At 44.2% G+C, this 27,079-nt stretch overlaps 1 protein-coding gene across 1 annotated transcript; it reads left to right on the forward strand.

Annotated features, from left to right (window-relative positions):
• On the forward strand, nt 1-26,061 carry btaf1 (BTAF1 RNA polymerase II, B-TFIID transcription factor-associated). The gene is made up of 39 exons (XM_010896995.3): nt 1-415; nt 1,627-1,750; nt 2,153-2,267; nt 3,526-3,669; nt 5,067-5,281; nt 6,550-6,683; nt 6,867-6,996; nt 7,156-7,224; nt 8,637-8,726; nt 8,832-8,927; nt 9,058-9,234; nt 9,484-9,624; nt 10,189-10,313; nt 10,660-10,780; nt 11,012-11,116; nt 11,203-11,352; nt 11,562-11,707; nt 12,075-12,249; nt 12,503-12,706; nt 13,492-13,668; nt 13,801-14,044; nt 14,158-14,342; nt 14,435-14,591; nt 14,733-14,842; nt 15,164-15,365; nt 15,609-15,757; nt 16,441-16,593; nt 21,114-21,235; nt 21,498-21,665; nt 21,785-21,862; nt 21,947-22,076; nt 22,495-22,636; nt 22,754-22,884; nt 23,321-23,443; nt 23,634-23,786; nt 24,053-24,261; nt 24,559-24,718; nt 24,901-25,071; nt 25,187-26,061. Exons 1-39 carry the CDS (start codon nt 402-404, stop codon nt 25,334-25,336), a joined length of 5,589 nt encoding a protein of 1,862 aa, XP_010895297.2. The 5' UTR covers nt 1-401; the 3' UTR covers nt 25,337-26,061.
• The last annotated feature ends 1,018 nt before the right edge of the window (nt 26,062-27,079 follow it).

Below are 27,079 nucleotides of genomic sequence, written 5' to 3' on the forward strand. Positions count from 1 at the left end.
ATGGCTCCTCATATAAAATCAGCCTCCTGGGTTCCCTTAGGCGAACAACAAAATTACTCTTTAAATCTTATAAGATTAAAGTACTTATCTGGGAGTAGTTCTGAAGGTTAATACATGGTTTAAGGTGGTACAAGTTTAGCATATGGCACTTTTCCTAGAAAGAAGTTATTGAAGAGACAAGAGGGACCTACTTTGAAGCCATGATTTGATTGCTTCATTTCGACTGGTTTCAGGTGGTGAGCTGTGTGAGAGAAGACGCACCAGGGCCTCTTTTGCTAGGCTAGTTCGCTAACGTTAGCGCATTGGATTAGCGTCAATTAAAGAGGATACGTTTAAATAAATGGTCGATCCTGTTGAATGAGGATCAGGAAAGAGCATATTTACACATTGGGTTTATCGTCATGGCCGTATCAAGGTGAGATTCCTTAGTTTACTATTCCTTATCAAGATTTACTTGCTAGCCTTCTAGCTAGTTAGCTAGCTAGACAGGCAAATGGCATTGTGGTGATGATGGCAAGCTAGCTGTATAGCTAATACAATGGCTCGTGTGGTCGTTCACGATACCGGGTCATCCACGTTTGAGTTCTAGGCATGTGTTTTCCAACTAACTTGCTCGCCAGCTGCAGTGGCTAGCTCTGGCTGGTCTGCAGTACTAGTTAGCAATGTTATCGAGACCATATTTGGCTAACCGTAAATAGTAATGATGTGCAATCAGCTTGTATTATAACAGATTACAGTATGTGATTGCTATCATGGTTCATCTTGAGATGTATTTTGTTAATAAGCCAACCAAACGAATTCATATGGCTGGTTTACCTCGTTTCCTATGGCTATGTTTAAGCTAGTTTACAAAGTAACATGGACAATTGTCTCATGTTAAGCGCATATGGCAAGATAGATCTGTACTAGTCGTGGTCGCAAGAGGATGGCTATTTTGAAGCCTACAGGTAAGGATAGTCGTCTTAATCCATCCCCCTATTTATAGGCTACATATGAACCTGGCCTCAGATTCCTTAAAGCTCCCTGTATACAACTACCTGTCGACAGTCAGCCTCTTAATATATTTTTATTTTACAATGAAGAACAAATCAACTTTTTCATTAAAATTGAACAGAAATATGTTTGACCAGGACTGTATTAATGTTATCTAGAGGTGATGCTGGGTTTGTTTTATCCAGTTTGTGATAGGCACTGTGCCTCACAACACACTATTTGCCTTTAAATGGACCTCTGCTTTATTTTTTGTTAAAATGTATTCAGTACTTCTGTCATGCCAATAACATTTGGACAGTGTGTTCACAGAGTGCCATTTTTATCTCAAATATACATTTTGTGGGTAGGACTTGTAGTGTTTTTAGTGGAATGTACACCATCTCCAAACCTGAGTTATTATTGAACGTTAGACCTCAATTTAATTTCAGTACATAAATGTTAAAAATCCCAGTTATGTTAGTCAACAACATTTGCATTTGCTCATACTTGGTCATGTCATTTGGTTACATTTGGAAATAAAGGAAATCCAAACGATGCACCGTCAGTCTCTTCTCAGGCCTCCACGGCAGATCAATGCACCGTCTTTATTATTTTTATCTTCATTTTTTTTCCCTTCTCATGCTTGTGCTCTAGGCTTGATCGCCTGTTCATCCTGCTTGACACTGGAACTACTCCAGTTACAAGGAAGGCTGCCGCCCAGCAGCTGGGCGATGTGGTAAAACTCCACCCACATGAGCTCAACAACCTTTTGTCGAAGGTAAGTCTGCTGGCAGTCAGGTCCTTATCTAAGCCAGTGTTGTGTTCATTTGGCCCTAGAAGGAAGGAAAGGCTGAAGCCAGTATTTGAACTTGTCCGACGTAAAATGTTTGCTTCTGTTTTGGTGTGATGTATGATGAATCCACACAGTTGTCACTTATCCAGACCTCTCTTGGGGTTGCTGGCAAATACTTTACGCGCTCGTCCAGATTTGCGAAATCAAAGGTGGTGGGGAAAAAAATTTCATAGACCGCTTAATAGTCAATTGTCTTTGTTTCCCTTGGGGCATGAGAGGATTGTTATACAAAGTTTCCCCTGGATTGGCGCTTACATTACCACCAACTGACTTGACAGGCATTTGAATGAGATGTTAAGTCTTCTGTTTTTCCCGCTCATCTTACAGGTGTTGACGTACCTGCGAAGTCCCAACTGGGATACGCGCATTGCTGCGGGTCAGGCAGTGGAGGCCATTGTAAACAATATCCCAGAGTGGAACCCGTCACCCAAGCACAAAGAAGGTGAACAAACAGTCTATTGCAATCTGCTGTGTTTATCACAACCAGCTCCCTGTTTGTAATTCTAGGGATACGATGGTGCATCAGTATTTAAAGCACTATACGTGTATGCACCGAGTACAATCCTGTCAGTGAAAATAAGCTGATGTGGAGACATGTATCCACAGTTCATGCAATTCCTCATGAAAGGACTCCACGTGTATGCATAAGTACAAGCTCCCACACGAAGTCAGCCCCCGGGGATAGAAAATTAAAAGATACAGAATGAAACTGCATTTTACACCATCTATTACCTTAGGATGACCGACTGGGTGCCCTTTCCTCCCAGGTATCCTAATGAATTCCTTATGTTTTCATCCCATAATATAGAAGGCAGTGTGACGTTACAGAATTATAATTTTTTTGACCGTCTGTAGCAACTCAAATTCCTACATGACAATAATTAATGAAATTAATAGGTAGGCTGTAGTTTTATTGGTCTTTCATGTTGCTGTAGTAGATTGTGTAACTGTTTTACATGGATAATATCAACTTTGGCAACTTTTTGCCAAGGGGATGGTAATCTGGATGTTTCCACATTTGCATGCCAGTTCTGATCAGTGATTTATCAAGACAACTTTTTGAAGTACAGTGTTTTTGAGGGTATATAAAAAAAATATCCCATTTGGTTTCACAATTGTGACTGACAACTAGCTTAGAATTTGCATTTATTTAATAATAAAATCTTATGATCATTTGTAATGACAACTGAAATGTTTAATTAAACTATTCAGATAATCTGTATGTATATTAAGAGAATATTGGGTGGCTGCTTTTTCTTTTTTTTCAAACACATTCTGAAGGCTTGACAATGTACTGTATTTCCAGCCCTACACTCCTGCCAGCAAGGACCCAATAAGGCCTTAACTTTCCATTACCACCAAGATTAGCATTTAAATAACCTTTGTGAAACCTGTAAAATGGCCTCAGGGTTTTTCTTTTCGCTACCATGAATCGGTGTAAGGAGTAACTTTAGAACACATTAAATGTATTCTTTTATGAGAACTGGAGTCCACTTTCAAGAAAACTGTAGACTCATCTCTGACTTCTGGCTCTGTTGTGTTTAGAGTACATAATGAGTAATAAATTGAAAATCAACATCATTTAATGGTTTGAGAGTTCTGTAACCTCATTCATGGTTTAGTCAGCATTCAAAACTCATAACTTTTCAATGATTGATTGCATTAAAGGTTGGTGTGGGAATGCTTCATTTCTTTCTCAGAGTGTTGTGCAGACTTCTCCCCAGAGGACTCCTCCTGTGACCGTTTGAGTTTTCAGAATTTTGACATCTCCCGCCTGCTCAAACACGGCGCTTCTCTGCTGGGTTCCGCTGGCGTGGAGTTTGAAGTACAGGATGACAAGTCCGGTAAACAGCAACTTTTTCCCTCTACTATGAACACCTGTGCTCTGTAATGCGAGACTTATAGTGGGTTGGTTATTGTCTGTAATTTTCTAGTTCACAGGCGTCTGGTGGCACCTTAATTGGGGGAGAAGGGCTCAGTAATGGCTGGAGCGGTATAAATGAAACAGTATCAAAAATGTTGTTTACATGTGCTGAATACCATTCACTCCATTCCTGATGTTATTTTGAGGTCCCGTGTAGCTCAATTGGTAAAAATGTGTCAGCCTGCTTGGCTTCAACATAATGGTTTTTAATACTATATAGCTTGATTGTGCAAGTTCTCAGACATTTGAGACTAGACACCAGGAAATCAACTGAAAGTGAATTTTAAATGAAGTTATTAGGCCCTAATCTAGCTCATGTATGCTACCTCAAAACATGAGACTTGTGTCCAAAATGCACAAGGTCCCCCTGTATTATTTTCCGGTTCTTTTAATCTGCTTGTTGAAATGCCATACCTGTCGTGCTGATGGGTTATTTTGGCAAATATATTATATTAATAGGAATCTGAACACGTGTCGACCATTTCAGAAAAGCTTTTTGTGCATTTGGACAACGACTGATCTTTTTAAAACGACTCTTCATTCAATTTGGAGTCTAAATAATTTGATATTGTTCCAGCCCCCCGACCATTCTCGTAAGACAAAAAATTGTGGTTGATTCCCGCATTATGGTGTCAGAATCTAGTTCAAGTGTTGCATCATCTGCATTCTGAAATTTCAGCCTTCCCTTTTTTGCATTGCTTGCTTCTTGGTTTCACCGACCACATTTCAGAGCCACCCTGAGTCCCAAATCAAAATGCTCTTTATGAAATAACTTTTTGCTGTGGTGTTCTTCTGGTCTTGGTTTTGGTTTTTCCATGACGATGCGATGATCCAAGTGATGACTTTGAATACAATTTGAAATGAAAACCACTCTAACCTTTTTGTCCTTAGTTTCAACGTCACGTTATTTACATTTTATCTTGGCAGTTTGTTCGCCCAGCCTCCTGTAGTCATCCACCTACTGTGGTTGCATTTAACCAGGTCAAGGTGTTCTGGGACACATAAGGTTTTAGCGCTTTGCTATATTATGCCAGAGTAACTGGTATTTGGTGTTATAGCCTGTATAAATATAGCTTACCTGACCTCAGTCAGCCCTTCTGTGGTGAACTTCCCTAGCTGTCACTACCTTCCTGCGACTTCCTTATTTCTAAACTTATGGATGGTTTGTCTCCATTTTGTCTGACTTTATTTGTTTTAGTCCAGTATTTGGGGATTTGTGTTTGTGAAGCCAGCTGTCGGTGTCTCTGTATTCCCTCTACATAAATGTGAGTCTTAGAAGCAAGCCCCATTGCTCATATCCTTGCCCTTCTCTGCCAGGTGAGGTGGATCCTAAGGAGCGCCTGGCCCGCCAGAGGAAGCTGCTGCAAAGGAAGCTGGGTCTGGACATGGGCGCTGCCATCGGCATGGACACCATGGAGCTGTTCAATGATGACGACCTGGACGCCCAGTACACCTGCCCAGCCAGTGGCCCCAAGACCCAGGACCACGGAGGGAAGAGCTCTGGACCCTGCTCCAGCTCCCGCAACAATGCGGTAAATCAATGACTTCGCCTCAATTTCCACCCATCCTCATCTAAGCTAGTTCTGTATGGTGACATTGACGACTGTAATTATGTCACTAAACTTTGTGCAGCATCCTATGAAGATTGACAGTTAGGTCTTGCTCAATAGGCAATGCAACAACCTTATATTTTGTTGTTGTTGATTACATCCTGGTTATCCCTCCCTGTTCCATTTCAAAGTGTTTTCTCGCTACCAATCTCGGCCCAGGCAGCAGGTGCAGGCTACTATCATTTAACGTGGTCAAAACAGTGGAAGACGTGAGTTTGTTTTGCAGTTCTTGCTGCCCAGTTGTGTGCAGATTTGTTTCCACACACGAATGGGATGATCTGAAATGTGGTACCTCCGGCCACCTGGGTCAGCAGACCATACAAAACAAACTAGACCAGTGTGGGGCTTGGCAGAGGAGACTAACTTGTCCAGTCACTGACTAGCTGGATGACCATAGAATAGGTTATTTTATCTTGCCCAGGCGCCCGCTGTTGCGTGCTTCAAGTGTAAGTTGAAGAAACATTTGTTTTGCAATTGGGTTTCCCTCCCATACGGGTGTGAACTGTGACATAATTAGAACTTGAGTAGGATCCTGTGTTTCTAATGTTTTGCTTTTGAGGAAAACACTTATTTTTCCTAATGAAAAATGTTGAAAATGTAAAAAGATTTTTTACAAAAAATTACTTTGTTTTTCAAAGTGGAGCACCTTATTGACAAGATGCAAGAACATCTTCAGCATTCTGCCGATGACATAATGGGACAGACTGGTTTAACATTGGCTAGTTAATTGCTTCCTACATTCTTGTTTCCCCAATGCCTCCTAGAGTTCATTGGAGAGAGGGTTCTGAAGTGGGGGATCTTAAAGGCAATAAAGAAACCTGCAAAACCTAAATGGTTATATTGATTCTGGTCTACCCCATGTCTTATCAGGCTGGTACGGGTGTCAACACATTGTTTCGCCATTACCAAAGTATTTTATGTTTGTTTCTTTGTAGATTTAACTGATGGAATAAAAGTTTTGCTTTATTCAGATAAATGATTAACCTTCATCTAACATTGCACAATCCAGAAATGTTCAAATGATTATTCCTGGATTTGTTACTTTTTTTCTCACTTAATTCCACCTGGGATTCCTCAAACACATTGTTTAACATTACCCCAAATTAAGACGTATGTATTTGTTTGTCTAAAAGTTACCAGTTGTTTATTCTAACTGTTCCCACATTCAATTAAAACTCTCCTTTTATCAGCCCATGCAAGCGGCTGAGATAATCGACTCTGAGTTTCGGCCGGGCATGAGCAACCGACAGAAGAACAAAGCTAAGAGGATGGCCAAGCTGGTGGCCAAGCAACGATCCAGGGACATGGATCCCAACGAGAGAAGGCATGTTGCGTTTCCTCTGAAGCTTTGGGTTCATTAGGAACCAAATGGAACAAGATGGTTCTGAAACCTTGAGACTGTCTTTACTAAAAACACTTCTCAAGTGTTGCTGTCTTTAGTTGTATAATATATGACGCAAGCCGTTGTTTGTTGGGTGGAATCTGATCAATATTCTTTTTCCTGCAGTAATGACAGTGTTGAGGGAGAACCTGAGGAGAAGCGCAGGAAAACGACGAATGTAGTCATTGACCAACCGGCAACGGAGCATAAAGTCTTAATCGATAACATTCTGGACAACTCCAGCCTCTTAGAGGATGTAAGAAAGGGGATTTCGAGCATAAAATTCCTGTAAAGAATACAATATTAACCATTTGGAATTAACTAGGTGTATGAAAACCAAGATGGGTTTCACTGGGTTATAAAATCAGCATCTTTGTCCTAATCTTGATGTTCTGATTTTGTGCTTTTCATCTAGACCCAGGAGTGGCCTTTGGAGAGCTTCTGCGATGAGCTCTGCAATGACCTCTTTAACCCCTCATGGGAGGTAATGCATTCATATTAAACATTCCTAGAGGATCTGTGCAAGTAATAGTGGTTTCCAATATGCAATTTTCCTATACAGATTAATGTAAACTGCATAACAGGCAACAAATGGAGTCTAGATTCCCACTAAAATGATCCATTGAGTGACTTGACCAATGGCAATGCCATGAGATCGGTCACGTCAGATCAAACCTCACCAATTGGTGTGTGTGTGATTATTTTTTGGGCTGCTTGTGTTAAAGCCTGATTCCATTGTCCTGATGCAAGGTTATTATAGTTTTGCATTTTTATTAGTTTTTATTTTTATTTCGTTTTGACTTTGTTTTCAAATTCAGTTTAGTTTTAATTAGTTTTTAAAGTGGGTTTGCTAGTTTAGTTTTTATTTTTTGAAAATGCTTAGTTTTAGTTTAGTTTTTATTAGTTTTAGTGTTAGTTTTAGTCTTTTTGTAATATGGGCTATTTGTCAGGGGCAAGATTCAAAAAGGTCAGAAAAAGTATTGTGTAATAATAACTCAACAAAAACATCATACAATTTTAGAAAATATTTATTCAACAATAAAACCAGTACATAAAGTGTACATATGGGCACAAATATGTAAACCGTCTACACTCCGCAATAAATGCAGAATGTGGAAGTGACGAGTGCCAAGAAAAAAAACTAAATAGCCAACAGACTAAAGAAGACATACATGATGAACCGCAAATACCACAGCTGTGCAATTTTTCACATCCTATTCTAAATTCATACAATAGCCTTCTGCCTACTCATCTGGATGGAAGCAGCAAACATTCAGTGTAAAAGTAAAAATGACATTATTTAATATTTGAATCCCAGCTTATAGTGTTTTGACATCGACAACCCAAGTGCATTTTACCTCAAACTTGCGACTAGTTAACTTTCTAAAGAAGGTGCAAACGCTTCTCGGGTAGACATTAACGCACTGAAAAAATTATATTCAGAATTAAAAATATTTGTATACTACTTTTTAATGTGTGATTGTGTAAAGGTGTTCACGAGATACCAACCTTTCGCAAACTTGCTTCAACGTTGAACACTCGTTCTCATGGAGACGCGGTGTGCACGGAGGGGAGGGGTGTGTGTGTGTGTGTGTGTGTGTGACAGAGAGACGGAGGGAGAGCAGGGAAAGGAAACACAGCTGAGCTCTGCGTGTTTTAAATAGCGTTAAAAAAGGAAAGACATTGACAAAGATGAAAACTAAGAACATTTACTCTAATTTTATTTTAGTTAGTTTTGTCAACCACACTCCAGTTTTAGTTAGTTATCGTTTTTGTAATGCCTCGTTTTTATTTTTATTTCAGTTAACGACAATTTTTTTTCCCACCTAGTTTTAGTTTTTTCGTTCGTTTTCGTTAACGATTATAACCTTGTCCTGATGGCGTTTGTGTGTCCAGATACGGCACGGTGCAGGCACAGGCCTCCGGGAGATCCTGAAGTCCCAAGGGGCTGGAGGAGGGAAATTGATGGGATTCACCACAGAACAGGTACGGTCCAACTAACCCTCTATTTCCCCCAGCATCGTTATTTCAGTTTACATCTAATTGGTTTGACCCAAGAAGATGACCCATGACCTTTTGACCCTTCCCCAGATGGCTCGGCAGCACCAGGAGTGGCTGGAGGATGTGGTCATCCGGCTGCTTTGTGTCTTTGCCCTGGATCGTTTCGGAGATTTCGTGTCCGACGAGGCGAGTCGATCGTAACATGCCACCCAATCTGGCTGTTCAGCGGGATGGTTTAATTTGGAATTTGAATTCATTATTTAATCCCTCTGGGTTATGAGTCAGGCTTCGCTCTAACAGTCTCTTTTCTCTTTAGGTGGTGGCTCCGGTTAGAGAGACCTGTGCCCAAACACTGGGTGTGGCCCTACGTCACATGACTGAGAGCGGCGTCACCATGACTGTAGACATCCTGCTGAAGCTGCTGATTGAGGACCAGTGGGAGGTCCGCCACGGGGGTCTTCTGGGTATCAAGTACGCCTTGGCTGTCAGACAGGTATCAGTAGAAACATACTTCTGCCTGCCTCCGTGCTTGGTGTGTCGTCAGGGTTAAGGCACTAAAACAATGATTTACATCTATAGACCTGCTTCAACTCGTAATATTTTTTTTGTTTTCAGTTTTTGTCCTTTGCATTTAAATACCATAGCAGACCTCATTCGATAACACATTTTTCATGTTCATTGTCTTGGACGTTTCTCTCTCTCTAAATCTTTTTTTTGCTAATCTTTATTCTTTTTCTCTCAGGACCTGATCTCTGCTCTGCTTCCTCGGGTGCTGCCTGCCATCACAGAGGGTCTGCAGGATTTGGATGATGATGTCAGAGCAGTGGCGGCTGCAGCCCTGATCCCAGTGGTGGATGGCTTGGTGCAGCTTCTCCCCAATGAGGTCAGACTGTAGATCCTCACTCACTTCAACTTTAATCTCTCATTCAGTCGAATGTATTCTAAAGCCCCTATTCCATAGGCTATTGTCACATTGCTAATATCGTTTTAGTAAGGAGCCGGTCTTTTTGTCTGTGGAGATGATAAGGAATTCATGGACGTTAATGACAACTTGCTCTTTAGCCTTTAGTTAATTCACACAAAGAAAGCAATGGGCCACCAATATTTGTCCAATGCTTGCTACATGATATAAAACAAATTAATTCATTACATGTGACATGGAAAAGATGATGAAGATGAGTGTGCACCAACCGGCTATGCAAGTTTAACTGCCATTTATCCAATGGCCTGAGCTTCGATAAACCATTGGCATGTAGTTACACTACTTTATGGCACGAGGTGTTCAGTTTTCATAACATTAAAGACAAATTATTGATTAAACTGGCTTCAAAATTGAAAATACTCTACAGTGGCTTAATTAGATGCATCTTTTTTGTGCATGATTGCTCTAACCACAGCAGTCTCTTTTGAAAGATCCTGACAGCTGGGTTTTCTCTGCAATGTTCAGGTCCCATTCATAGTGAACTCCCTGTGGGACGCACTCCTGGAGCTGGATGACCTGACATCGTCCACCAACAGCATCATGACCCTCCTGTCCTCCCTGCTCACCTATCCTCAGGTTCGCCAGTGCAGGTTAGTGACTTGTTTTACGGTGTTCCGCTAACGCTACCAAATAACTCTTGATTCTGCTTGGGGTCTTAATCACAAAATGGATGTCATTAAATTGGAGAGGGGGGGGGGGGGGGGGGGGGGACAGGGTGAAAATATAAGGCTCCGTTCCTGAAAGCCGGATGAATCTGGTTGTTTCCAAAGTGTCTGAGGGTGGTACAGCTGTAACATAAAGGGCTTATCTCGCGAAGTCAAGTGTTCATTTTATGGCTCAGTGGCGTTCCCACGGTTTTTAGATACATTGTTGTCATTTCAGTCCCTGTTGTCATAGTGACGTTACAGACGATTGACACTCGTTTCTTCCCCGCAGCATGCAGCAGTCTCTGACAGTCCTTGTCCCTCGGGTCTGGCCCTTCCTCCGACACACCATATCGTCCGTCAGACGGGCGGCGCTGGAAACTCTCTTCACCCTGCTGTCCAAAGCTGACCAGGTGGGAGACTTGAGCGGTCCCACCGCTTAAATGTACCACAATGTGCAATGTCTGTCTGAAGGCCTGCGGGGGTTTTGCTGGTGTAAGCAGCCACGCGTCCACCTCGTCCGTCGATGGGCTGGGTGGAGGTGTCACAGAGTCCCCACGTATCGTCATGTGGTTAACGCTAACGCATGTGTGAATGTCGCTTTTATGTTCGAATGGCTTCATAACTATGTTCTGTCGATGCAGAGCTGTGCCTTATGGCTCAACCAGGTCCTGCAAGACATGCTCCGCCACATCTTCCAGTCCTGCATCCTAGAGAGCAATCAGGAGATCCTGGACCTCATCCAAAAGGTTTGTGTGACACCCACAGACAGGCAGGCACCCCTGGCCTCTCACATGTCGTGGCTGGTGTTGTTACTAGGTGTGTCGTCTTCTAGGTGTGGGCCGAACTCCTGCGCCAAGCCCCCCAGCAGTACGTTGTGGCTGCCAGCTGTCCCTGGATGGGTGCCTGGCTCTGTCTGATGATGCAGGCCTCTCACATTCCCATCGACATTAACATGCTGCTGGAAGTCAAGGCTCGCTGCAAGGTGACAGGATCATTACTCAGTCGGCACAGACTGTATTCCAAAGGTTTATAACAACATGACACAGTGATCCTATGATATGTCGTCAGCGATCTGGTCTACTGCCCTATGCGGGGAAATAAATGGCACTGAAATGACTTTCTTATTGGGTAGAGTAGGTGGTACGAGTTGTGGTCTGATCCAGTCTGGGGTTCTGATGTGTGCTTTGACAGGAGAAGGTTGGGGGCAAGCCTCGCCAGGGAGCGGCGGTGCCGGTGAAGGAGACCGTTCAGGAGTACATCGCAGGGGCTGAAACCGTGACTGAGGACCCTGTGACGAGGGACTATGTGGTGACACGGGCTCGACTCATGGCCGCCAGGTTCGTCTCTCGGTTTCTGTTCATCTAATTTCCGTCCCTTGAAGGATTAAGAAAAACCACAAAGGTGGAAACAAGACGATGGTTTGTATTCTGAGGGACCTATAGGCTTCTCCAGAAGTGCAAAATCAGCATTATACTGGGGAAACTCATTTTAATGAAGGGCCCATTACTTTCTAAAAAGCAATTACGAACATTTCCTTTTTCCGTGACAATTTTGGCTACCACTAACATTCAAATAGTCTTGTCCAACGACTAGAGTTTCAATAGACTAATTAAAATAAAGATTAACAAAAATTGGCAACCATTTATATCACTGACCATGACACTTTCCCAGTAAGTAATTAACTTCTGTCTTTCTCCCCGGCAGACTGTTGGGGGCCCTGTGTCGTTGTATTTGCGACCCGCAACTCAACTCGTTGTCCCAGGACATCCGGCCGGCTGAGTCTCTGGGCCAGCTGCTGCTTTTTCACCTCAATTCCAAGTCTGCCCTGCAGCGTATCGCTGTGGCCCTGGTTCTTTGTGAGTGGGCTGCGCTGCAGAAGGTACTCTTTGTTTCTGTTCAAGAAGATTTGGTTTCAAGTGTGGTTGATCACCACAATGCGATCAGGATTTATCTTCAAAGCCAACTGCATTAAAAAAAATATAGTTTTATAGTTTGTTGGTCTTACCCAGACAGACTTGCAGTTAGTGCTTACGTTTGAGCGTTTCAGACTAAGCCAATATGCATGGCTGACGTACCGTGTCATTTTGTTTAAGTTTTGGCTCACATCAAAACAATCCTTCGGTTTTCTTCAGGAGTGTCGGGTGGTGTCGGCCATGGTCCAGCCTCGCCTTTTGGCTATCCTATCAGAGCAGCTGTACTACGACGAGATTGCCATTCCCTTCACGCGCATGCAGAACGAGTGCAAGCAGCTCATCGCCCTGCTGGCCGACGCTCATATTGATGTGTGCGACCGCCTCAATTGCAATGTGTTCACCATCGACCAGGCTAACGAACTGGTGAGGAGCCAGTCACTTCCAATATAGTGGCAGCCAGGATCTGGGTTTTAATCTGTCGGTTTTGTGAGAAACAAACTACAGTGTTTCTGCTTTGCCAGATCTCTCCCCACTTGTTTAGTGCCTGTTCTGGGAATCAAACCGTAGACCCTTCAGCTACAAGTCTGCTTCCCTAACCTCTGGCCACCTTCCATCTCCATTTTAAAGTTTTGATATTTGAAAAGAATTGGGTTATGCTTTCATTGAGCAAAGACCTCAAATCATTGTGAGAAGTCTTGTCTGCCTACCACTGTCTCGGTGGTGTGAGGAGACCATAGAGAAAGAAATGCTAATATTGACAGTGTAGTTAGGTGTCAAATCCAACCATTCCTAAGGGTTGCTGATTATACTAAGTGTCTGCTTAAGATTCACCACATTGGAACAGACTTCATTGATTGTAGATGCAGAATAAATGTAGACTTGAGAATTGACTTAATGTATATACTGCAATATTTATTGTTCTCCCGGGGGTGAGTTAGCCCTCTGAAATCTATTTTTTCTTTTTATGTTGAACATTAAATCTGAATTGTATAGCATTTTCTCCTGCATTTGTCAATTTAGTCTCCACCTCTTGAGGCAACCCGATTGGCTGCAGGTAGTCTAGGAGTTAGTGCATCTGACATGTAACCAAAAGGTTGCTTGCTCACATTCCCGAGCCGGCAAACTTAAAAAATCATTCCCCAAACCTTTCCCCGTTGTACAACATGACCATAATGGCTGTCCCTTCTCTGCTTCCCTTTCATCTACAGGTGACCACCGTCTTCGCAGAGTCCACTACAGGTCTGAACATGAAGTCTAAGCCGTTTCAGCCACTGGACAGCAAGCGGCAGCAGGCCCAGTCGACGGTGGCTGAGACCAGCGTGGAGTGGCAACAGCTGCACTTGCGCGTCCACATGTTCACCGCCTGCGCCGTGGTCAACCTACAGGTAGGAAGGGCAGTGTACAGTGTACAGTGCATATCAAAGTGACAATTTGTATTCCATTTATGTGGAAAATGAAAGTGTTCCTTAGGCAGTAAACGGACTGAAGACAATGTTTGTTTTTCTCCGGTCCCGCAGGCACTGCCAGACAAGCTGAACCCGGTGGTACGTCCGCTGATGGAGGCAGCCAAGCGGGAGGAGAACACCCTTGTCCAGGGCTACGCCGCCTCCTTCATCGCCAAGCTGCTGCAGCAGTGCGCCAGCAGGCAGCCATGTCCCAACTCCAAGATCGTCAAGAACCTCTGCACGTCGGTCTGCGTGGACCCCCTGCTCACGCCCTCCTCTTCCAGCCCCATATCGCCAACTCAGGAGACTTCTAAAGGTTAGTTTTCAACCTGGCTCTAGCTGTTCAGGACCTACCACAGTGAAACTAATCAACTTGTAGCCCTGGGATTTGTTTTTTTCACTGACTCTCCCCCTCTCTCCCAAACCTAGCCGGCGTATCGGAGAAAGAATGCATGCACCACATGGTCAACAAGACCAAGGGCATCATCACTCTGTACCGCCACCAGAGGGCAGCATTCGCCATCACTAGCAAGAGGGGCCCTGCCCCCAAAACTCCCAAGACCCCCACCGCTGAACTTCCCCCTGGTAGCACCATTACTGTAGATAGCGATGAGGTGGGTGCCTGGCAAGAAGGGAACCGTTACCCCAAAACATTTAACCGTGTGATGACTGTTCTTGATTACAACGGATGTCCGGACTCTTTCAGAATAAAAAGCCATGCCTCGTCCAGAGAAGAGGGGCTGAGTTCTGCCTGATGACGGTTGCCAGGCACTTTGGCCAAGAGCTGACTGTGTCGCTGCCCTACCTGTGGGAGTCTGTGGTGGGACCCCTGAGGGCTGTGGTCGGAGACAATCAAAGCATCGGTAAACACTGCATTTGATCACATGGGTCATGTTCAGTACAGGAAAATATTTCAAAACTCACTGTCCACTTTTAGACTGGCTTATTCCTATCGCTCGTGTATTTGTTATTAGAGAAATGTTGATGTTTCTGTGGTATTGCAGATGGGAAGCTCCAGTTGGAGAGGGGGGACGCTGTAGCTCAGGAGCTGGTCAACTCTCTGCAGGTGCTGGAGGTCATTGCTGGGGCCATGGCCCCTGAGCTCAAACCTCTGGTAGGACCACATGAAGCGCTCTCAGAAAACCCACCTGCCAAACACCACCACCGCAAACAACAGGGGAACATAGACCTCAAAAGCCCCCCACCCCCACACAGTTTAATTGTAAAGTCTAGAGACCAATATTAGCATTTTGTGTATGTCATATGCATTTGTGAACTCAACCAAGGCCCCTTACAGATGATTTTAATATGACAATCATACAACTATAATATTGTTGCCATGCATGCGAGTCAAATCCCGTTCATGTAATGGCACAAATGTAATCGTTCTTCATGTTGAAATCATCCCGGTGTCATTTCTCCCTCTGCTTTCCAGCTGTTGGACCGACTAGCCTCCCTGTTCACGTGTCTGCAGCACCCCTATACGGCCGTGCGTCACATGGCGGCCCGCTGCGTGGGCGTGCTCAGTAAGATTGCTACCATGGAGACCATGCACCTGTTCCTGGAGCGTGTGCTGCCCTGGCTGGGGTGCATCGGGGACAGCACCAAGCAAGAGGGGGCTATGGAGGCCATGGCTTGTATCCTGTGTACACTGATGGACCAAATATGGTTTATGTGCTATAGGAAAATTCTACACTACTCAGCGGCTCCAGAAATTTTAATAGGATAAATTCTGGGTGGGAGGTAGGCGGGTCTCTCCCTGTTTTATTCGGTTCCACTTTTTACAAGGGTTCTGTTGCGAAATGGTTTTCCACGGAATCCGGCAAATGAATACACCCAGGGGCTCTGGTTTGTCGTCCTTGACCCTTTGACCCCCCCAGGCGTGATCGAACAACTGGACGTGGACATCGTGCCGTACATCGTGCTGCTGGTTGTGCCTGTGCTCGGTCGGATGAGCGACCCCAGCGACAGCGTCCGCTTCATGGCCACGCAGTGCTTCGCCACCCTCATCCGCTTACTGCCGCTGGAGGTGAGTGGTTTTCCACGGAATCCGGCAAATTAATACATACCCTCTCCAACTGGAGCTTCCCATCTGCAATACCACAGAAACATCAATATAAATGAACTAGCACAGAGACTTTTATTTTTTGGCAAGTAGTTGTTTGGCAGTGGATTTCTTTTTTTGGACCGAATCCTGTAATTCTGTTCAGTCAGACTGCAGTGTAGTTTTATACAAGCCATCAGCAGTGTTACTTGCTTCTGCGCCATCATGTTATTTGTGTTTTACGCAGTAGAGAGCAGTATCTCCCTTATTTTGGGAAGTGGGGATTTTTATTTTGGCATGGTCGTTTAAGGGTAAATGTTTCAGTTCTCTTTAATGTAGTTGAATGTTTTTGATTGATGGCGACTTTGACGTCTCAGCCAGTTGGTTGGTGTTGTCAGTTCATTTGGGGTTTGGTGGGAGTAATGAGTCAAACAGAACATCCAGACAGCTCAATGTCAGCAGGATAACCTCCAATACAGCTGAAAACCGTATTAGTCTTTTACCCCTAATGTTTGTTTGATCATCATCTATTTGTCACTGTTTGCTGACCCTTTGTATTGTGCTTGGTTATTTTCTTGTCCCTTTTAACAAGTCTGTTGATCCAGGCCATCAAATTAAACCTTAATTTGTTTTTGTGTCCAGTGAGATTTACATAATTTTGTCTTCAGGCGGGTATCCCGGACCCTCCAACCATGTCGGATGATCTGATTCGCCAGAAGGCCAGAGAGCGCCACTTCTTAGAACAGCTGCTGGACGGCAGGAAGCTGGACAACTACAAGATCCCTGTTCCTATCAAAGCTGAGCTCCGCAAGTATCAGCAGGTATGATGATGATGATGATGATGATGATGATGATGATGATGATGATGATGATGATGATGATACACTGCTCAAAAAAAAAAAGGGAACGTGTAATAACTGTATAACACCAGGTCAATTAAACAGGAAGAGCATTGCCAGAGCCCTATAAAATCTAACTGTCAGAAACAGACTCCATGAGGCTGGCATGAGAGCCCAACGTCCACTAGTGCTCACAGCCCAGCACCGTGCTGCACGACTGGCATTGGCAGAGAACAATAGAATTGGCAGGTCTGCCATGGGTGCCCTGTTCTCGTCACAGATGAGAGCAGGTTCACACTGAGCACGTGACAGATGTGAGCGTCTGGAGACATAATGATGCCTGTAATATCATCCAGCGTTAGCCGTTTGGTGATGGTCTGGAGGGTCCATGTGCTAACCAACGGTACCCTGACTGCTGTTAGATACCGGGATGAAATCCTCAGACCCACTGTCAGACCTCATGCTGGTGCAGTGGGCCCTGGGTTCCTCCTGGTGCAGGACAATGCCCGGCCTCATGTGGCCAGAGTGTGTGGGCAGCAAGGTTATAATATTTAACGAAAACGACCGAAAAAAGCAAGTTGAAGCAAGTTTGCGTAAGGTTGGTATCTCGTGAACACCTTTACACAATCACACATTAAAAAATGGTATAAAAATATTTTAAATTCTGAATATAATTTTGTCAGTGTGTTAATGTCTACCCGAGAAGCGATTGCGCCTTCTTTAGAAAGTTAACTAGTCGCAAGTTTGAGGTAAAATGCACTTGGGTTGTCGATGTCAAAACCCTATAAGCTGGGATTCAAATATTAAATGTCATTTTTACTTTTACACTGAATGTTTGCTGCTTCAATCCAGATGAGTAGGCAGAAGGCTATTGTATACATTTAGAATAGGGTGTGAAAATTGCACAGCTGTGGTATTTGTATAGAGTGTGAATTCTGTTTAGAAGATGTGTAACGTTAGATTTTTGGTACGGCGTGTGGATTTTGTAAGAGGTAACGTTAAAGGAATTTCCATGTGGTGTGAATTTGGTAGGCCTCTAGGGTGTTAAATGTGTATATTTTGTGAAGGCGTAAACCATATTTAATATAATAAAGTTCTGTGTAACATTATTAACGAAGGAATTACTTTAACTTTTTTCACAACAACGCTACTAAATGGCGATCAGATGGCTAAAAACTTCATCTGCATTTTGAGTTCTATCAATTTATGCTCTTGGCAAAGGTCATAACAAAACTAATGCTATACATATCATAACCCTTTGCCCCTAAACAACAGTTTTTTTTTTTTTTTGTTGAGTTATTACACAATACTTTTTCTGACCTTTTGGAATCTTGCACCTGACAAATAGCCCATATTACAAAAAAATACTAAAACTAATAAAAACTAAGCATTTCCAAAAAATTAACTAGCGAACCCATTCATTAAAAATTAATTAAAATTAAACTGAATTTGAAAACAAAAAGTCAAAACGAAATAAAAATAAAAACTAATAAAAAATGCTAAACTATAATAACCTTGGTGGGCAGTTCCTGGATGCCAAAGGCATTGATGCCATTGACTGGCCCTCACGTTCCCCAGACCTGAATCCAATTGAGAACCTCTGGGACGTTATGTATTGGGGCATCCGATGCCGCCAAGTAGCACCACAGACTAACCAGGAGCTCACTGATGCCCTGATCCAGGTCTGGGAGGAGACCCCCTAGGACACCATCTGTCCGTCTCGTCAGGAGCATGCCCAGATGTTGTGGAGAGTGCATACAGGCATGTGGGGCCATACACACTGAGTTACATTATTAGTTGATGAAATTCATGCAAGTTGGAACAGCCTGTGATTTCAATTGTTTACTTAGATTTTTGGTGTGAGTTTGAATCCAGCCCTCGGTTGGTGATTTTGGTTTCCATTGACAATTAAGTCACTTTGTTCTCAATGAATTAAACAATGTACATTAAAGATTTTGATCTTTAATGTATTTCCATCATCGAGACCGGATGTGTGATTTTTAAGTGTTCCCTTAATTTTTTTAAGCAGTGTATTTAAGGCTGGTGTTGGCATCTTAGACTGTTATCTGAAATCTGTAGCACCATAGGCAGTTGAAATTAGCCTGCTGTGTAACCCTCTCTGAATATCCATTTAACTTAATTGCAATAACCAATGTATATAAAGAGTGATTTGGCATTTAAATAAATGAGAATTTTTATGGGTTCCCGGAACATCTAGTAGCTTAGATCAGTGGCTCTATCATAATGTACAATTTTGCGGCACACTGTCTCTCATTTAGTGGTAATGGCCACCATCTCTTCTAATCCATGCTGTAAAACATCCATTCTCTCTTTAGAATGGATTGTGAGCATTACAATTTGTGTACCCTATCGGTCCTTTCTCTTTTACCATTAAAATCCCCTCCGTTTTGGTGTGAATACAACATCATGGGAGACAAACATCAAGGTCTAACTTTCCATATTGTTCCCCATCACTAAGACTATGGTTCTTTAATGTTTAGATATCTTTTTTTACAATGTTAAGATGTCACTACAAACAAAGCTGTGACTGGTTGGTGTCTTTTGTTGTGTGGTGGGGTGGTGGTGTCAGACACTAAATCCCGTCTCCTGCATCCCTAGTGACTCATTGAGCTCACAGGCACCAGTAACCACAATTGTGGTTGTTGGCGAGGGAATGTGTTCTCCTCAGCTCGTTTTTAGCTCAACACATCCAGGTTGAAGGTTTAAAAAGCAGAAGGCCTGCATGATGTGCTTTGTTGGAAATGTTGTTCCACTCTCCCACACTTGCTGTGGAGGCTAGGCAATAATTGAGTTTCAAATTTCAAAATTGGGAGGAAAAATTAATGGAAAAAAGAGATGGATTAGGAAAGTACAGCGGTTCAGCTATTGGCCTAGATTAGGATGTGTGTAACGCTACAAGACAGTAGCTCTTCAGAAACGTGTGTGTCTGTTGTCTTTCAGTCATCAATGCTCCAGGACCAAAAGACGAACGATAAGCCTCCGTCTCCAACTAGTTGAATAATTCTGCCGGTGCTTATTCACTTCGACTTCGGTCTGGTGGTTTAATGCCAGTATCCACAAATAGGCTTTTTCTTTTTTTAAATGCTGCAGGGAGGTGGGCTGCGGCTGCTGACAAATGGCTTTTGGACAGAACGAATGTAAAGGTTGTGGAATAGATGGGCTGTGCACCGTGCTTGGCAGCTGGTATCCCACTGAGCCTGACATCCTTTTCCACTAATGGAACCTTGCAGAGTAATGGGATAAAACCTCTGCTGGTCCACCCGAGGCTGACAGCGAAGCCGTCAGGTTCTCCGCTCCCCTGTACCCCAAGCAAGCTGGGATGGTGCAGAATACTCACTGACTTTCAGGGTCTTGTGTGGCTTCAATTTGGTTGAGGTGCTAAATCAATAACGATGATCCACCAATGAGTTCCGGCTGAGCGACGCAAAGTGATTTTTGTAGTTTGACGCTTGTGCCGTGTGGTCATTCGCTCTGTGCATTGTGTGTGTTTTTGTTCCATCCACAAGATGTGGTTTATAGTTGAGAAGATTGAATTTTACACTTTCAGCAGACCATCTCCATAGTGACTGAACCATTTTAGGTATGCTGTGTTCCGGGACAAAATGACCAATGTTTCACCCTGCCAGCTCAGGATTGGCAAGGATATCTGGCAACTTTTCAGTTACAAGTCAGATGCTATACCTGCTAGGCTAACTGCTGCCTCCTGATATTAAGTTCTTCAGCAGTTACTAAGTCGGTGTGATATTTGATTGGTTGGTGCAGAAGAATGGGCAGGGTTGCTTCCACATCAGCCAGTGAGGGTACCTTTTTCTCATATGAAAGACCACACATGCCCCTCCCAAGCACTGTCTACCCACTTTGTGTTGGACATGTGTGGTCTGCATTGATGCATGGATCTCATACCAATAGGGTCAGCTTTTATTTCCAAATTATTCAATGTATAAACACACACACACACACCCACACCCCAACCACTTCATAACTGCTGCCACCAGACACCCTTTTAAATATTCATGAATGTTGACTGTTAGGATTTCATACTATGGAGCCATGGTCCGGTTGTAACACAAGGCTCCATGCATATACGGTCCCCAGAGACCAGGGTTAAAAATCCCATGTCTACCCTGCACCACCATGTCTCCTTTTAATCTCCCTGTGACTCTCACCGTCCATTTTAAGGCCTTAAAACAGTATAATAAATATAAAACAAGCATGTCCACACTTCTATATAAAATATACTGTACTTTCTCACTTTACCATGTTCACCTTTTATTTTTCATTTTCACACGGCCTTTAATCAAAACCTTAAAGACAATATTGATAATCTTAATAATCTCTTTCTATTGTTGCACTGTGGCAAGAGAAACAGCTTGTAAGCATTTTGAGTCATCTGTACGTCAAGTGTCCTGTTCATATTCCAGCTGAAACTTGCCAAATGTGATTATTAAAATGAACCACTTTGTGGGACTATCTCCCCCCAGGATGGAGTGAACTGGCTGTCCTTCCTGAACAAGTACAAGCTGCACGGCATCCTGTGTGACGACATGGGCCTGGGGAAGACCTTGCAGTCCATCTGCATCCTGGCAGGTGACCACTACCTCAGGTACTTTGCCGCATGAAGGCTCATTCTGGCCGCGCTCCAAGGCCAACCCAATTTTTTTGCACTTGCGCCGCATAAATGGACCGAAGTGCCATGTCACCCATTGCTTCATCGTTAAAACGTGTTCGGCTGACGCGCCAAAAAAACCCAACCCGGGCATTGCTGTAGATGGCAGGCTGTAGTTTGACTTTCAACTCCGCGCCGTCAGCTCATTGTTGGTCATTTAGGATTTGTCATGGTAATGGTGTTGTAACGTAACGCACAGGGCCCAGGAGTACGCCAGAACCAAGGCTGCAGACTGCAGCCCCATGCCTTCTCTGGTGGTGTGTCCCCCCACCCTCACGGGTCACTGGGTCGACGAGGTGGGCAAGTTCTGCACCAAGGACTACCTGAACCCCCTGCACTACACCGGACCCCCCACGGAGAGAGCCCGGTAAGACCTGGACAAATGCTGGGCCACAATTTCCCATTAGAGGTTGTGTAGGAGATCATGTCGTAATGTCTGTTCAGTTACACTGATAAAATCTTTGAAATCATTTTGTTCTGTTGCAGGTTACAGCATCTAGTGAAAAAGCATAACTTAGTAGTAGCCTCTTACGATGTTGTACGGAACGACATTGACTTTTTTAGGTAGTATTTTACTTTTAATTTAAATGCATTTTAATCCTACATTTTCCATTGGTGGGTAAGCCTAATTTTGTTTTACATTGTCAGGAATATAAAATTCAATTACTGTATCCTGGACGAAGGTCATGTGATCAAGAATGGGAAGACCAAGCTCTCCAAAGCCATCAAGCAGTTGGCTGCGAATTTCCGTATTATCCTATCAGGAACTCCTATCCAGGTGAGGGCAGTCCCGTCATTGTGTGAAAAAGCACCTGCGTTAGTGTTTGTTTTGGTACTTATCTGTTAGGTTAGTCCATGTTGAGCTGTTTCTGTGCTCACAGCATCAGATTAGTGTTGCCTAATTCATTTCTGTACTGGCCTAAAGATTCCATTACCCATTGTGGACATAATGGCTTTCCATTGATTGAGGTATTAGTGGATGAAATCGAAGAAAGGCATTATGTGAGGCGTGTGACATTAATGATGATGTGGATTAGATTTCGTGAATGCTCATTGTCCAATCTGCTGATGTGGAATTAATTTTTTTGACGAGTTTAGCCCGAGCGTTCAGACTTCCAAGACTCAGCACTTCCGTCAGCCTTAATAAATCTCTTGCCTGTCTGTTGTCTCGCTCCCTGTCTTTCACTTCTCCTCAGAATAACGTTCTGGAGCTGTGGTCGCTCTTTGACTTCCTCATGCCTGGCTTCCTGGGCACGGAGCGTCAGTTTGCCGCCCGTTACGGAAAGCCCATCTTAGCCAGCCGGGATGCCAAGAGCTCATCACGTGAGCAGGAGGCTGGTGAGTAAACAGACCACGTTGAGCGTTTGGAACATGGGGTCACGTTTCTAACTTGCCATGATAACGGACTCTCTGGCTAACGTTGTTTGTCTTGTGGTGGCCGTTTCCCCTCACCAGGTGTGTTGGCTATGGAGGCACTGCATCGCCAGGTCCTGCCTTTCCTCCTGAGGAGGATGAAGAAGGATGTTCTGCAGGATCTCCCCCCAAAGATCATCCAGGATTACTACTGCAACCTAAGCCCTCTGCAGGTATGCTACAGACAACCCCCTTCAACACTCTTTGAAAACCGTGTAGATGCTTGGCTAGACGAACTTGGTTCTGTGGAAATAATTTTTTGGGTCGGGAGGTTGAGGAAAACAAACAATGTAGTTCTGCTGGTGGTTACACAAATGTTCGCTGAATACTTTTAGCTTGTTTACTTGGAAACATAAGAATATTTGGGAATTTTCTTTGGTGGTTGGTTGTTTGATGAATGTTAGGAGAACTAGTGCTTAAATTTAAAATGTTTTTTGAACCTGGGAATCTCTGCTAATGGGGAAAGGCCTGTGATGGTTTGGTGTATGGCCTTTTCACATGCTGAGAACAGCATTAGTATTACCATTCCACTTCCTAGTCCCCTGGGAAACAAACTTGTATGCTGCTGCGACAAAACATATAATGCACCCTCTCCTTGTCCATCTGCAGGTTCAGCTCTATGAAGATTTTGCTAAGTCACGGGCTAAGGTCAGCGTGGAGGACACAATTTCCACCGCCTCCACCGAGGAGGAGGAAAAGCCCAAGCTGAAGGCCACAGGCCATGTGTTCCAGGTATTACACACACACACACACACACACACACACACACACACTAGGTGAACATGACCTGCACTGAGAAGAGCATAACTGGAAGATAACAACATATTATTTCTCATTATGTTGTGATTTATCCTGTAACAAATCTTCAAATAGTAATGAATTGGATAAACCTTAATAACGACTCCTCTGTCTGCCTTGCCAGGCTCTGCAGTACTTAAGGAAGCTGTGTAACCACCCCGGGCTGGTCCTGCTTCCCCAGCACCCAGAGTACAAGCGCATCACAGAGCAGCTGGCCGCACAACACTCCAGCCTTCGAGACATCCAGCACTCCCCCAAACTGTCAGCCCTGAAACAGGTACACCTGTAACCCCTGGTTCAATCCACCGGACAGAGAAGTACCAGTACCCACTAGATTGCTGTGACACACTATACTTTTCCAGTCTCATATGGTGCATGTCCCGTCTCCGGCATTACCAAGCGTTGTACCCAAACTCCACTTCTTCAGAAGGGGCAGGTCTTGTGACTATAGTGGGGAAAGACTCTGACTGGTCTTTTGCCTAAAAACGCACAACTCAACACCAGAGTATGTTGTAATACCAACTGCTTTGTGTTATTCTCCAGTTGCTGCTGGACTGTGGCCTGGGGGGCGGGGGCTCTGCTGAGGGCACCGAGGCGGTGGTGGCCCAGCACCGAGTTCTGATCTTCTGTCAGCTGAAGAGCATGCTGGACATTGTGGAGCATGACCTGCTGAAACCCCAGATGCCCACGGTCACCTACCTGCGACTGGACGGCAGCGTGCAGGCTGGCCTGCGTCACTCCATCGTCTCCAGGTGAGGAGGGCCAAGAATTGTGGCCGCGCCAACATGTCATTGGTTTCTGTTGGCTGGAATACTGTCCTATTGGTTCTTGTGGTTCTTTTTTTGAAATCGCTTTATATGGAGAATCCCAGAAGTCTACCTACAATTATATAAAAATAATCTGCTATACCTTATCCTAACCCGAATTCGAAACCTGACCGTAACCTGTTAGCTGTTGCTTATTAAAAGTTATTAGTACTACCTATAGTGCATGTACAGATGGAAATCAGGTCTCTCAAGATGAAGTGTAACTCTTACGCTCTCCCTCAGGTTTAACAACGACCCATCCATAGACGTTCTGCTCCTGACCACTCATGTGGGGGGCCTGGGTCTGAACTTGACTGGCGCCGACACCGTGGTGTTTGTGGAACATGACTGGAACCCAATGAGAGACCTTCAGGCCATGGACCGTGCCCACCGAATCGGACAGGTACCACTTCTCCACTATAGCACACAACCTTCCGCTCAGTGCTGAGCTATGAAAGCCTGCCCTGGTCCCTTAGTTGTCGGAAAAGAGGGCATCAATGGCACATCCAAAAGCTTAACGTGTTGGCGGCCTAGGTGGAAGGTCACATGACACAGTTCTAAATGGTCTGTCTGGTTTCCTTGCAGAAACGCGTGGTGAACGTTTATCGACTGATCACGCGGGGCACCCTGGAGGAGAAGATCATGGGCCTGCAGAAGTTCAAGATGAGCATCGCCAACACTGTCATCAGCCAGGAGAATGCCAGCCTTCAGAGCATGGGCACTGACCAGCTCCTCAACCTCTTTACCCTGGACAAGGTCCGTAGCACTCACTAAGGTGTACTCACACACACTCACATATATATTTTTGGTCATAAAGTCTCATTTTCTGCTTGCTGTCCTCCTCCGTCCCTATCTGCTTCTCTTTCCCTAGGACGGGAAGGTGGATCAGGGCGAGTCGTCATCGTCGTCTGGAAGTAAAGCGTCTATAAAGAACGTTCTGGATGATCTCGGCGACCTGTGGGACCAGCAGCAATATGATACGGAGTACAACCTGGACAGCTTCATGCACTCGCTCCACTAGCCCAGCGCCCAGCCAGGAAACATCCCCACCCGACACCCCAACTGGCTTCCCAGTGCCACTACGAACACAGCCCCGTGGTATGCTAATCTCCCCACATTAAAACTCACAAAGCTTAACCACATTAACATTGTCCCCCACCCGGACAGAAGAAGCCTGGTTCTCTGTCGTAAAGACTGCATCTACAGTGGAGTATCCCCACAGACCAGTCCAGTCCAGCGCTCATTCTCCTGATCTGAAGTCTTATCAAAACTACCCGGCAGCTGTCAGGACCGCCCGTGGGTTAAATTGACAAAAACGTGACACGTGAGCGGATTAAAGAACTGGCGATTGCTTAGTTTGAGCTGGCCTGTAGGAACTCGCTGGTTTGTGCTGAACTGCCGGTGTTTAGGGTTGTATGCCTGGTACTAGGTGAGTCTTATCCTCCAGGTGGCACTAGTCTCCCCACACATCCCCTGTAAGCACATTCACTTGACCTTTGATCTTCGTTTTCACGTGGAACTCACGTGGGAAAGCCATGCCCCCACCCCAACCTCGTGAAATGTCACTGAATAGTGCTGCACTGAAGCAGCGTGGCTGGGACTTGGGAAGGCGGGGCCGGGCTGAAACTGGACCCCCCCGGGAGGACTTGTCACAGAGTTTTAAAGAGAACGCAGACCTGTATATATTTGTGTAATTGCTGCTTTTTGTTTAAACTGCTAGGATTGTAATAAATTCTACAGACCTTTGAGTGTGTACTGTCGTTTTGAAGTAGACCTCGTTCCCAGTTCATTGACTTGAAGAACATGACATCTAAGCCAAGCTAGTAGAGTGTGTGTTCATGCATTAAGAAATGATGACTCTTAGTTATGAATTTCAGGTTCAGAATGATTTTGAAAAGCAGGAAACTCATCACTGCATCTTGAAGATGTCTGTGCGGTCAGTATGGCCTGGATTTTCTCCCAAACCAGCTTCTAGTTATTGTGACCGTCAACGGTGACACGTACACAGATTAATTTCACAGTAAACACTGGATATGTCTGCTCAGTCAGGCATTTTCAAAGGAGCAATGCATTTAACCTGCTGTTTGATTAAACCCAGACCTAACCTCAATGAAACTTCATTGCGGTATTTACATTAGAGCTGTTCTTCCAACAATAAAATAAACCCAGACTGGTCTTGGGTACAGAATAAAGACCTACTTCCAGGAAGCAAACCCCTTAAAAGTTTGTGCTTTAAAAAAGAAAAAGAAACCATGTGTTGGGTCCAGGATATTGTAAATAAACCCTGTGTAAACATTGATAGGGCTGGTTTGAATTTATCCCAGCCTCAGACCAACACCTTCTCAGGCTGACTAGTATAATCACTTAAATGGAATACTCAGTCTGGCACCTCTGGAAGGGAGAACAATATCATGTTTGTAAATCCAGATTCTGTTCATTTTTACAGGGCTGAAAACCAAAAATATTTACAGGTTGTAAAGATCAGTGGCCAGCAGATTAAAGGGCTGTTGGTGGTATTGTGTAGATTACAGGAGGGATTTATTTATTTACGACGGCATCTGAAACCCTGTTTACCTGGTGCTAATGGGTGACATGCTTGGAAGATGGAAATGTACAGGTTGTGAAGTCATTGATCTCTGCTTGAGGTGTATATACTTGGAATCCTGAGAAATGCTGATTAGCTAATAGTCTGCAAGTAAAATACTAATGTATGAGTAAAGCTATCAGACTTCTAAACAAAGCCATAGTGTTGGACACAATTGTC

The sequence above is a fragment of the Esox lucius genome, chromosome 6 (genome assembly GCF_011004845.1).
Source record: "Esox lucius isolate fEsoLuc1 chromosome 6, fEsoLuc1.pri, whole genome shotgun sequence".
NCBI classification, from domain to species: Eukaryota; Metazoa; Chordata; class Actinopteri; order Esociformes; family Esocidae; genus Esox; species Esox lucius.

Excerpts from the sequence above, each read along its gene's own strand:
- btaf1 (XM_010896995.3), top strand. Across the intron at positions 10,314-10,659 it reads CCTCAGGTTCGCCAGTGCAG|CATGCAGCAGTCTCTGACAG; the intron begins GTTAGTGACTTG and ends TCTTCCCCGCAG. Across the intron at positions 15,366-15,608 it reads GGCTATGGAGGCCATGGCTT|GCGTGATCGAACAACTGGAC; the intron begins GTATCCTGTGTA and ends TGACCCCCCCAG.